Consider the following 14241-nt stretch of genomic DNA (forward strand, 5'->3'; position numbering starts at 1 on the left):
AATGACTTTATATTGGCCAGTTGTGGCACAAATGTTGCCTTCATGCAAATATCTGTGAACTTTGTCAGAGCAATTGATTGTTTCTTGCTAAAGTACCAGAATTGTGTTCAATATCAAGTCAATGTTTTTTTGCAGTATAGAGCCCTTAATCACAACAATGGCTTCATAGACCCACAGTTAACTTCATAAATAAAAGAATGAAAAATAGATAATAATAACAACAATAATAGAGATTTTAAAAACAAACATTGATTAGTCATCTAATCTCATCTCATTTTGTGAAATATTTTCTAATTTACCTTGCCAGGATGTGCCTTTTTATATTTTTATATTACTTATTAATGATTTTTTACTGGGAAAACACACCTTATGGAGTAGCACCACCAATTATTTATATATATATATATATATATATATATATATATATATATATATATATATATATATATATATATATATATATATATATATATATATATATATATATATATATATATATATATATATATATATATATATATATATATATATATATATATATATATATATATATATATATATATATATATATATATATATATATATATATATATATATATATATATATATATATATATATATATATATATATATATATATATATATATATATATATATAATGGTACAATTTTATATTATAATATAATAATCTTACATGCCAAGTGTTGTAACATGACCATGTTTCTAGGGGTCCTACACTAGCTCTGGCAGCAAAAACACCCGCTGACGCTAATATTACCCAGAATCCATTGCAAAGCATCATGGCAGACAGCAGGGAGAAAGCGCTACAAGACTACCGTAAAAAATTGCTGGAACATAAAGAAGTTGACGGGCGGCTAAAAGAATGTATGTACCAATTTAACATTTTACACATTAGAAGCACGTACACGTTGTGTATTGCGTTCATTTAAATGCTAGAATTGCAGAACCAGTATCTGTTAGCCTGCTGGCTAGCTAATGCTTTGTCATGCAGTGAGCATCCTAGTACATATGAGTAGAACAAAATACCGAGATGCTAACTTGTTGTAAACAAGCCCAGTTATTTTGAATATAATAATTACAGATTAACTCGTGCTAGTTGTTAATAAGTATATGAATGAACGTGCGTAACGTCACACGACCGTCATCGTTTTTATGGATTTTGTGTTATGTGTACCTAATTCCTTATTCAACCATGCTAACCGGTTAGCCAGATACCCTTAGAGGAAATTTAATGGTGGGCTGTTTCGTGTAAGTTGTTTTGTTTTGCATTGCATTTCTAGCGTATTACTTTGATGTTAAAATGTCTCCCCGACCCGTTTTATTTTAGTGAGAGAACAACTGCGGGAACAAACGAAACAATATGAAAAGTCAGAGAATGATCTCAAAGCTCTTCAGAGTGTTGGTCAGGTAAGAGGGCCCTTTACGATCCTAAATTATTCATGCTTTGTGTGAAATATTGTAAACGTTGAAAACAAATTGTGGCGCAAACCCCATATCATTTAAATAGATTTTATTTTTGCGTAATAAGTATTGTATATTGTGCTCACATCCGTTACGTTTAATCAAATTTGTACTAAGAGTGATCATTGATCATTTTTTTAATTGTTAACATTTACAATGAATCAAATAGAAAAGTTATGATTGGTTGAGACTGTCCAACTCTATGGACATTAGGAGACACTTGTCCTACATAGGGCCTCACCACATGAAATGCTTCTGTCTCTGTAGATTGTTGGAGAAGTTCTCAAACAGCTGACAGAAGAAAAATGTAAGTTTTTGGTTATTTATATATTTATATTTCAAACTAATTGATGACACTCATGTCGCATTTCCAAATTACAGTCATTGTCAAGGCCACAAATGGTCCTCGTTATGTGGTTGGATGCCGTAGACAGGTGAGCATCCCACATACACACACATCAATGTTAACTAAATCGGGGTATGGAACAAACAAAGTAATTATGATCCAACAAATTTTGTCAACAGAAACAATAAAAATGATTAATACAAGTCTCTTAAGCTGTTATTAGAGGGGCGTTGATGTGATGGGAAGGCTCGTTCCAGAACAGAATAAACAACATTTTTTATTTTCTCCAAGGTTAAAGTATAAGTATTTTCGTGACACGGCAATTGCATTAAAAAATATATATATATGTCTCCATATGTCTCCATATGTCTCCATATGTCTCCATATGTCTCCATATGTCTACATATGTCTACATATGTCTACATATGTCTACATATGTCTACATATGTCTACATATGTCTACATATGTCTACATATGTCTACATATGTCTACATATGTCTACATATGTCTACATATGTCTACATATGTCTACATATGTCTACATATGTCTACATATGTCTACATATGTCTACATATGTCTACATATGTCTACATATGTCTACATATGTCTACATATGTCTACATATGTCTACATATGTCTACATATGTCTACCTATGTCTACCTATGTCTACATATGTCTACATATGTCTACATATGTCTACATATGTCTACATATGTCTACATATGTCTACATATGTCTACATATGTCCACATATGTCCACATATGTCTACATATGTCCACATATGTCTACATATGTCTACATATGTCCACATATGTCCACATATGTCCACATATGTCCACATATGTCCACATATGTCCACATATGTCCACATATGTCTACATATCTATATGTATATCTAGCGGCTTGATTTCTTTTGTAAATCCAGCCGGAATGACGGCGAGCACCAAATTAGTGTCTTCGCCGTCATACTGGGTGTATTGACAAAATAACTATATATCCCAGCAGTCACTGCACAGTACTTTTTCTACGGGGAAAATGGTAGTCGGGGGCTGCTTGCCGTAGTTGAGAGCTGTAGAGGATGGTGTACCCTATCGACTGATTTATTTTATTTTATTGTGATAACAATTTTAGTATTGGTCCATATATTAAGCGCACTGGATTATAAGGCGTCCTGTCTATTTTGGAGAAAATTTAAGACTTAAGTGCGCTTTATAGTCGTGAAGATACGGTGTATAAATATATATATTAATGGGACCGACATCTGTTCAAGCCAGTTGTGACGATATGTATAAATAAATGTATAAAAAATCACATAATTGCCTTAAATGATCTATCGAACATCACGATTGGAAAACTCAGTTCATTAATTGATTAATTTTGGCAGCCTAGTCGGAAGATATAACAGCCCTCCATAAGAAAGCAAAACTGCGACATGGACCACTACAAAAAAAAGAGTTGTTCTAGATTACTGCTTCCGCTAGTAATTTGTTCTTCATTTAGTCAGTTTTTACTCAACTAATAACCCAAAAATATGTTGCCTTCATTCTCTTATTTTTTCTAGTTGGACAAGTCACAACTGAAGCCAGGTACTCGAGTGGCTTTGGATATGACTACACTGACTATAATGAGGTAGGCTGGACATTTTTAATTCTAAATGCAAACTGAAAAATTCTCACTAATTGGTACAGAGTGCATTTGCTATACTTAATCTATTCATCCCAAGTTAATAATTTTTAGATAAATTTTTTTTTGTAATGTTTAAAAAAAAAAATAATTGGGAAAACTCCTTTATATCGACTAAGAAAAGAAATACATGATTTGTAAATACAGTGGTACCTCGAGATACGAGTTTAATGCGTTCCAAGAATGAGTTCGTAAGTCAATTTTCTAGTAACTCAAACGAACATTTCTCATAAAAATGAACTAAAAACAAATTTATTTGTTCCAACCCTCTGAAAAAACACCCAAAACAGGATATTGAATTGGAAAAACATTTATTTGTTCTAATTCGCCATATATTAATAAAGTAACAAATAACTGGTATAATATTGCTAAAATGTGTTAAATAGTACTAAAATTATACGGATTTCGCAGGGGGGGAGAGGGGGTTCTGAGAGGGGATTGAATTAATCACATGCTTCCAATGTTAACTGCCAATTAATCGAATTAAAAAAATAATACAAACATGATTTTTTTGTGTTTTAAATACACTTATCCTTTAAGTAGTTGACAAAAGCCTCAACTTCCATGTTGCTCTTCGTCGATGTTCCGCCATCCTTGCCGGCCAAACTGCTCTTTTCCTACAAGCCCGATTTCATCCGCTGTGACATTACTCCCTCTCGCGAGTTTAAGCGTGAATGTTCCCTTTTTTTCCCCCAGAAAATAAAAAACATGCAATCTAGCAAAGCCAGGAAACTGGAAGCCGTGTAGTGGAGAAGGATCATAGTAGTTGTAGTAGCAGTATTCTTTCCATGGAGTGGCCTATAGCAGTGGTCCCCAACCACTGGTCCGCGAGCTACCTAGTGCCGTTCAGTCAGAGTAAAAAATATTAACGTGTTTAATCTCGTCCTACTTGAAATGACAAAATTTGTTATAATAATAATAAATAATTGCTATTATTTGGGACTTGTTTTTTTTCCGTCGTGGGTGTCGCCCTCCCCATTAGCCGCCCGTGAGAAAATAGGAAGAGCTTTACCGGTCCGCGTTGAGAAAAAGGTTGGGGACCACTGGCCTATAGTACATTGAGTTAAAAGTCTGTGCACAGCGTGTGATTTTTTTTTTTTTTTTTTTAATTGAGGTATCTTCCACGAGAGGTGGATCCACTGGTCTACAATATGTCTCATGAAGACCCTGGGAGCGTCTCCTACTCTGAAATTGGTGGATTGTCAGAACAAATCCGTGAGCTGAGGGAGGTAAAACAATTACTTCTACTATAACTAAACAAGTATATCTTTAGATTTAGAAAAATGGTTTGGAATCACATTGCTCTTCACTATGTGAGTGGGAGTTCATGTATGATTCCGTATATGTGATGAGACACTACTGTGGTGACTTCATGAACTCAACGTATTTCTTTTCTCCTTGAAGCTCTTTGGTAAACAAAAACAATGCAGAAGTAAATGCAGGACTGTAGATTTTTTTTTTATTGCAGGAGTAAACGCAGAACTGTAGTAATTATTTTACTGCAGGAGTAAATGCAGAACTGTAGTAATTTATTGCAGGAGTAAACGCAGACCTTTAATACTTTGTTTATTGCAGGAGTAAAGGCAGAACTGTAATAATTATTTTATTGCAGGAGCAAATAAGTGCGCCATTTAGGTGTGAAAATACGGCAATCCGATTTTGTCTTGTTAAATTGGTATAATTTTATTAACTTCATTAATAACAATTCATTTCGAATATCGACATTTGATTCTATTCCTCTTTTATGTTAGCCATTTTATCCCTTTGTTTGGCTTGACAAATTGGTTCATAAAATAAATAAAAAATAGATGTTTTATTATTTAGTCAAGTTTCTCTTCCCTTAGGACAGTTTCATGATGCTTTGATATTTTTAGGTGATTGAGCTGCCCCTGACCAACCCTGAGCTTTTCCAGAGAGTTGGAATAATACCTCCTAAAGGCTGCCTTCTCTATGGTCCTCCAGGTAAATTAATTTGTATCTTTTGCAGCCACTGTTCTTATAAGTATGGGAGTTGTTTTTGTCTTTTTGTATAACATTTTAATTTTAAAGAGTCATTGCTTCTGTCGTAGGTACTGGGAAGACTCTTCTTGCAAGGGCTGTTGCAAGTCAGCTGGACTGTAATTTCCTCAAGGTGAGTCCAAGTGGTCATTCTGGCATCTAGCCAGTTATCTAATAATACCGGTGGTGCGTGTACACTCCTGCAGGTTGTGTCCAGCTCCATTGTTGACAAATACATAGGTGAAAGCGCCAGGCTCATCAGAGAGATGTTCAACTATGCCAGGGATCATCAACCTTGCATCATCTTCATGGATGAGATTGATGCCATCGGTGAGGAACGCTGATTCTTTGCCTAAATCACTTATTTAGTTCTGTTATTAGGAACATAGTAACATTTTTTAAAAATAAAAATGTATTTATACATTAACTGCAATATTTTGAAGGATTAATGTAGTCACATGAATAAATGGTCGCTTAAATAAGTAGGTACAAAGTAACTTAAGTGGTTTTTAGTAAGTCTTGATTCCGTCCTATGTGCAAGGACTCGAGTTGAGTATGGTGACGGCTCTTGGGAAGAAACTCTTTTTGTCTTAGGCGTTTAGGCCCTGTGGCGCCTCCCAGAGGGCAGCAGGTTGAAGTGGTGGACACTGTGATGTGTACAGTGTTCCCTCGCTACTTCGCGCTTCAGCTATCGCGGACTCAGAGCTTCGCGGATTGTTTTTTAGGAAAAAAAAAAATTTTTTTTAAGATATTAAGTTAAAATTATAAATTAGATCATTTTACAAGAGGTGAGAACATAATATTCAATAAGAATTAGTAATTGCATCAAATAAAGGCCAAAGAAATGGTCAATAACATGGTGAGAGTTCAGGAATCGCATTGATGACGTCATGGCTGTTCTAGGCGCATCATCACCGCCCAAAAAAAACAATGTTCACAACTCCCAATAACGATGTTTCTTACGTGCAAAAAAACTGCAGAAGATCCTCCATCCGGACTACTATGATGTTTTTGCTTAGTGGTGCTTTTGTGCACGTGTTATACATTTCTTTAAGCATTTTTGAAGGGGCACGCTTACTTCGCGGAAATGCAGCTATTGCGAGGGGTCCCGGTCCCTATTAACCGCGATAAGCGAGGGAACACTGTATTGTCTTTTATGATGGTCTCTGTCCCTGTTAGGCACTGGGATTTGTAGATGCTAGACAGGGCAGGTAGGAGGCAGGTGATTGTCTTTTGGGCCGTGTTGATCACCCTCTGCAGCCTTTTCCTGTCGGCTTCTGTGCAGCTGAGTGCCATATGGACACAGCGTAGGTCTGCATGCTCTCAATGGCTGAACGGTAGAAAGTCACCAGTAGGTTGGTCTTTAGTTGCTCCTCCCTGAATACTCTCAGGAAATGTTACCTCTGCTGACGAGTGCTGTTGTGTTTGCCGCCCAAGTGAGATCAGCAGAGCTATGGACCCTCAGGAATTTGAAGGTCTACACTCGCTCCATACATTAGCCGTTGATATACAAGAGGGACTGAGTGGCCTTGTTCTGTCATAAGTTCAGGGTTAGTTTTCTGGTTTTGGAGATGTTAAGTGCCAAGCTTTTGAGAGCGCACCACTCACTAAGTCTAAGGATTCATTTCTGTAGGCCGTCTTATTCTCCTCTGTGAGCATCCCCACCAGCATTGTATCATCTGCAAATTTCACAATGTTCTCAGAGTGCGTGGGTCTGCAGTCGTGTGTGTATACAGCGAGTAGAGTAGTGGACTCAGTGTTCGGGCAAATGAGAGTTGGTGACCCAGAATCACTTGCTGGTGGTGTCTGTTAATCAGATAGTCCTTAAACCAGGATCAGGTGGAAGGTGGGAGCCTCAGATTGGCCAATTTGTGAGATAAGAATGTACGGTCTTTTGGTGTTAAAGGCTGGGTTGTAGTCAATGGAGAGCATTCTGACATACCTCCCGCTTTTCTCAAGGTGGCTCAGTGCATTGTAGAAGGCGGTCGTTATTGCACCTCCGTTGGATCGATTCGGCAGATATCCAAACTGATGTGAGTTGTTGGCTTTGATGTGTTTTAGTACCAATTTTTCAAAGCACTTTGTGATGAGTTATAGGCATTTGAAAATACTGTAATGTATATCTAAATAGAATCTATTAATTTTAAAAATGTAAATACTTTAAAGTACTGGGCTCACAGTGTAAATGGTTCCTACTTGCTTAATTTAAATAAAAGATAAAGCATGTTATTGGGAGCTTTAAGGAGGCAATGAGGGGACCTTTTCAAAAGGATCTTTTTTTTTCTTTTTTTGGCTCGAGAGGAAGAGGTTGATGGGGTGCCGTGACCGCTGTTTCTTTTTTGGTACAAATGTGCTTTTATATACACTGTCAAGGCAATTGCCATATTCGATGGCTTTGCACATGTTGTCATCAATCTTTGGGAAACTTTCAATCAGTGAGCAATATTTGCCTATTTCTTAAAGTACCACATTGTATTGCCATCATTGCTTTGGAGCAAATTAAACTTCCACTTTGCTTCTCCATGCTGTCCAGCCGTCCTACCCGCCCATAGAGCTCTAGTTTCGGATTAGAGCGACGGCGTTTGCTAACCCTCACCCACTACCCCGGCAAACGTGAACCCAACTCTCACTTTGCTCCTCCGCGGTGTCCAGCCATCTTAGCCGCCCAGAGAGTTCTATTTTTAGATAATGGCGACGGCGTGCGCCGTGACGTCGCCTGGACATTGTCCCACTGCAATTTTTGTAAGTGACCCAGGATTTTACAACAAACCTACGCATGTGCAAACATCCTTTGATCATTGGCCAAAATGGTCTTGGTGATGTAACACGCAAGTGAACAACTCAACCTCCTTCTTGAAGGACTGACCTACTGTAAAACCTCTATTACAATGGCATGCCGTTCTATTTTTCAAACTTTTCCCCTCTATTTTTTGACTAGCTGGTCAGAATTTTGAGAAGATGCAGTAAATTTTATGGATGAAGAAAAATCAAGTACATATTTATTCAAAGGCACAAGTACAAGGCAATTACTGGTAAATAATGACAAATTAACTGGTGAAAATCAAGTGACATGTCACTGTTGTAGCTGTCCTCGTCATTCACATCACCTTCCGCATCAGTGCCGAGTATCTGATTGAGTTAATCGTCGCCAGCATCGGCTCGCGCTTGCTGCAGAAGTTGCAAACCAGTCTTAATCGGCCCCCCGTCTGACCAATGGATCAGGCAATCTTTCGAGCCGTCAAGAGCGTTCGTCAGTCCGCATCCCTTGAACGACTTGATGATCCCAAACATCGACAATCCATTTTAAATACATTTCCATTGTTGGTGCTTGCATGTTGCCGAATTTGGTGTAACTCTACTCTCCGTGCAACATCCAGTTCTCGTAGAACTGTCGGACTTTGGGCTTGAATTGGTCGTTCCAGTGGACGTCGGAGGCCTGTATAAATTTTAATTTCAATACGGAGCTTCATCAATTGCTTCTTGGTGGCATCGCTAAAGTGACAACTCTTCCTCCAGCTGCATCCCAACAATGAACTATATGTACAACCCCTGGCAGAAATTATGCAAATATCATTTTTCAAACTTCCCGTAATGACGTTCAATTACAGGTTCTCGTTCAGTTGGAGGTGCCATTCAATTAGAGGGTGCCGTTCAATTTTTCTATTCTTCCACCAAAGTGCCGTTCTATTAGAGGTGCTGCTCAAATAGAGGTTTTACGATATATTGATATGGTACATCAAACTAAAAGTATTTGTGGGATATTTAGCGAGTCAGAGGTTATTTATGCAACATTGATTTTATGTGTAAATATCTCAGACATACTGTCTCATTGTTGCATGTCGAATCCAAGTGTACAAATGCTTTAATTTAATAAATGCTGATGATATTGATTCATGATGTAACACATGTATACATTTATTTGACCCTCATTTTTTTTATTAATTATTGCATTAATGCTCTTTGGGAAGGAGGCCATCAGCCTATCCTAAGAAAGCCTTTCAAATCTATTAAAATATTTTAAATGAATAGTCCATTACATTAGTATTGTTGTACTTAGTTTATCACAAATACTTTAACTGTATAAATCAATTTCCTCCAGGCGGTCGACGTTTCTCTGAGGGAACATCAGCTGACAGAGAAATTCAGCGAACATTGATGGAGGTATGGTAGTGATTCTAGACTTCTTTTGTTTGCATTTTTGCTCATGTTGGCTCCATTAAAGCAACAGTAATCCTTTAGTATTAATGAGTTTCATGTTATAGATGGTTACTCAAAGAATCCCAACATGCAAATCATTAAATTTATAGAACTATGCTAATGGTGTAAATCAGTGCTTCTCAAATAGTGGGGCGCGCCCCCCTGGGGGGGCGTGGTGCGATACCTGGGGGGGGGGGGGGGGGGCGTGTAACCCTGGGGAACAGGATTTTATTTGGCCGTAGTAGTATAAAGTGTAATTGCGCATCCACTACAGTAGCTGGCAGTGGCGCTCATTTATTTTTTATTTTAGGCATTGATGCACTTAAAATATTTTCTGTTGCAGACTTAAAACAAGATTTAATAAAGTTATTCTTTGTAAGTTTGACTATTTCTTTTTTTTTCCTTTTTTTAAATGTTAATAAGGATAAAATGTTGTACTTATAACAATTTTATAAAATGATTTTATTTATAGTCACGGTGGGAAGTGGGGGGGGGGGGGGCGAATAGTTTTCTTCTTGCTAGGGGGGGCCTAACAGAAAGTAATTGAGAAGCACTGGTGTAAATAATGTTTAAACACAAAAAATGACACTTAGCGTGGCTCTCGGGCTCCATTCACATAGGATCTACTAATTATTAAATATCTTGCCTCTATAACATTCAACGCTGCAAACAAGCCTGGCCATGGAAAATCTAGTAAATGGGTTGTTTTTTTTCTTTTACTTTTAATTATTATTAATTTTTTACTGCTGCACTTTTGGCGTTGCCCGCTAAAGTCTCGTTTCTGTTCGAGGGCACATGTTAATCACCTAATACCTGTAAATTTTACTCATACTGGCTGATGGACTTCCTTCAAATCACAATCAGAAAGACAAAAATTGTTGCTTACATTATCTCACAAAATTGAGTGAACCCCTCAATTTTTCAAATATATTTTTTCATAGCTAGATACCACTGAAAAGACACTTTGATTGAATGTAAAATAGTTACTGTAGAGCTTGAATTGTATCCGAAATTTAGTACCATATTTACTCGCATAAAAGCTGCTTTTGTGGAACAAAAAATGTTGACTGAATCAAGGATACGGCTTATATGCGCATAAAAACACGACATGCACAAGTTGATGACGCCATGACACGACATCACGGCGCTGTGGCATCATGACGTAAGCAAATGGTCATTTATTTCAAAATAGATAAAATGCTAAACAAAATTTTGGCGTTTACGAATGAAATTCAAGAAAAAAACGTACGTATCTTGCATAAAATGAAAATTATTTATTTTTACAAATTGAAAAATTTCATATTTTGCATTTAGATATATTAAGTCAACAATGTGAACATCTGGTTTCTGCTTTCTTCCCAGCTTCTCAACCAGATGGATGGCTTTGACACACTACACAGAGTTAAGATGATCATGGCAACTAACAGACCTGATACACTTGACCCTGCCCTGCTGCGACCAGGCCGACTTGACCGCAAAATTCGTAAAACATTCTTTTAATTGCATTTTTTTTTTTTGCACAGAAGAATATCAATGCTAACACATTCACCTGCTCTTCAGACATCGAGCTGCCTAATGAACAGGCCCGTCTGGACATCCTCAAAATTCACTCCAGTCCCATCACCAAGCATGGAGAAATAGGTCAGCATACTGATATTTGTCTTCCTATTGGCATCACCACCTCTTAAATCAGGGGTGTCAAACTCCCTTTGGTCTGCGGGCCGAATACAGCTTAATTTAAGATCAAGCGGGCCGGACCAGTAAACTCATTGCAAAATTACATAGAACTAACAATAAGCCCACTTTTTTTCCCTTTGTATTAGTCACTAATACTAATAATTAGTGCAAAGAATGAGTAAATTATCAAAAAAATGTATTAACAGAATTTTCCTTTTACATTATGAACAATATATTATGAACAAGAGAATAACATGAGAACATAAATAATGTGCAATTTTAACAACATTTTTACACAGTTAAACATATAATTAAGTGTGTTGTACATAAAACTGATCACAGAAATAGTAACAATGTTCCAAAAACATTTAGTACCAGCCTTGTGGAACTTAAAAACATTGTTTTTCTACATCTGGAAAGCAAGTTGAACAAATGAATAACTTTCACACTCCGCCCCCTAGCGGATAATACAATAACTAAATTTTTTAAAGAAAATTATTTTTTTTTATACAATGCAGCTTTCTTCCCCGAGCTGTACCAAACCACCAGATAGGCCGAATCCGGCCCGCGGGCCGTATTTTTGGCACCCCTGTCTTAAATTGAAGCCAACAAATCAATCTTTGTTCCCATCATCTGCACTTTTTTTCTTTAGATTTTGAAGCTATTGTGAAGTTGTCCGACGGTTTCAATGGAGCTGATTTAAGGAATGTTTGCACAGAAGCAGGTTAGACATTCACCATAATTACCAATGTCTGCACACCATAGCTACTACATCTTAGTCCCATGCTGGCTTCATATGTTTGCAGGTTTATTTGCCATTCGCTCCGACAGAGAATATGTCACCCAGGAGGACTTCATGAAAGCTGTGCGAAAGGTGGCTGATTCAAAGAAACTGGAGTCCAAGCTTGACTACAAACCTGTATAGATTCTATGTTTTCATCATTAAAATTCCTTGAATTCATTGTATGCGTATGACGAGATGAAAAATCTATTCTTCATGTTTGTGGGAGCAACATTTGGATAAAATATATTGTCATCTATCAAAGTTACTTTTACTGTTTTACAGTTGCCAAAGTACTGAAAGATGTTGACCGCTTCTGTTTTACCATGCAACACTTGTATAAAACAAAAAACTTCATATATGGCAATAAATAATTGTTTGAATTTATTATTTTCTACATTTTTTTTTAAAACAGTTTAAACTTGATATAATCTTGTTTTAATGCTGATGCACATTAATTATTTTAGGGACTAATTATACTTATTGGAAGGAGAAAAAAAACATTTATCAACACTGCATAATATTTTTGTTCATTCATTGAACGGTGTCATGTTTTTCTATGACCAGGAAACCTGAAGCTTTTCTTAGCTAACTATCAATCACCATCCTAACAACTTCATAAAAAAATGGAGATTTTCACAGCTGCCAATCAACCACATAAATGAGACTGAATATTTACAATGACGGTCACCATAAACACAAAATATACAGTAAAATCTTTTTTCAAGGGAAAGTACCGATCTATCAAATTACAAGCTACCGTATTTTCCGGACTATAAGTCACTTTTTTTCAGTTTGGCTGGGCCTGTGACTAATATCAAAGTGCGATTTATTTATGCCTTTTCCCCCTCTGACCATGACAGCCTGTTCGTTTTTTTTTTTTTGTTAACAGATGCACATTTTGTCCGTTTGTTTTTCTTTCTATTTTAAGGTTGTTTGTTTTTGGTTTCTGATCTGATTAAAAAAAAGCCCTCCCAAACGTGCAATTTATATATATTTTTTTCCTCTTTACTCTGGATTATTTGGCTGGTGAGATTTAGAGTAAGAAAAATACGATAAACATGCAACTTCCTTTGAATGTTAGGATGTAAACATTTCAAATATTCTTTCACTGAAAAAGTCCTAGAGATCTTTTGGTGGCAGAGGAAAAAAACAAAACATTTCCACTGTCATCATAAATGTGGATTTGGAATACATTTGGATTTCAAAGACATTAATGTTTCATGGCCTGCTATGCTACTAGCCTGGAACAATTGAAATCTAGTGTGTAAATTTATTAAAATGGACAAATACAAGGTTCCAACCAGAGAAAGCTGAAGCCAGAGGGAAGAGCAAGATGCACAAAAGTCAAAGCTGGTGAAAAAAAAAATAAAAAAAAAATATATATATACATAATCTATATATATGTATGTATATGTGTATATATATATATATATATATATATATATATATATATATATATATATATATATATATATATATATATATATATATATATATATATATATATATATATATATATATATATATATATATATATATATATATATATATATATATATATATAGATGTATACATATATATACATATATATATATAGAGATGTATACATATATATACATATATATATATATAGAGATGTATACATATATATACATATATATATATAGAGATGTATACATATATATACATATATATATATATAGAGATGTATACATATATATACATATATATACATATATATATATGTGTGTATATATATATATATATATATATATATATATATATATATATATATATATATATATATATATATATATGTGTATATATATATATATATATATATATATATATATATATATATATATATATATATATATATATATATATATATATATGTATGTGTGTATATAAGTAAGTGTATATATGTACGTGTCTATACGTGTGTATGTATGTATGTGTGTATATATGTAATTATGTAAATTCTATAATTCGTTCCACAGTCCTCACAAAACTGCCAACTAGTCCCAATTTCCAATAGATGTGCGGAAACACACAAAAAATGAGAGAAAA

At 35.4% G+C, this 14241-nt stretch overlaps 1 protein-coding gene across 1 annotated transcript; it reads left to right on the forward strand.

The window, feature by feature from the left end:
• The first annotated feature begins 727 nt into the window (after positions 1 to 727).
• psmc6 (proteasome 26S subunit, ATPase 6) lies at positions 728 to 12555 on the forward strand. Its single transcript, XM_077711467.1, has 14 exons — positions 728 to 885; positions 1349 to 1428; positions 1750 to 1789; positions 1864 to 1916; positions 3394 to 3461; positions 4630 to 4744; positions 5390 to 5477; positions 5585 to 5646; positions 5720 to 5843; positions 9613 to 9674; positions 11073 to 11193; positions 11271 to 11351; positions 12040 to 12111; positions 12194 to 12555. The coding sequence occupies exons 1-14, from the start codon at positions 801 to 803 to the stop codon at positions 12310 to 12312; spliced, it is 1170 nt and encodes a 389-aa protein (XP_077567593.1). The 5' UTR covers positions 728 to 800; the 3' UTR covers positions 12313 to 12555.
• The last annotated feature ends 1686 nt before the right edge of the window (positions 12556 to 14241 follow it).

Source organism: Stigmatopora nigra, unplaced genomic scaffold (genome assembly GCF_051989575.1).
Source record: "Stigmatopora nigra isolate UIUO_SnigA unplaced genomic scaffold, RoL_Snig_1.1 HiC_scaffold_26, whole genome shotgun sequence".
Lineage (NCBI taxonomy): Eukaryota > Metazoa > Chordata > Actinopteri > Syngnathiformes > Syngnathidae > Stigmatopora > Stigmatopora nigra.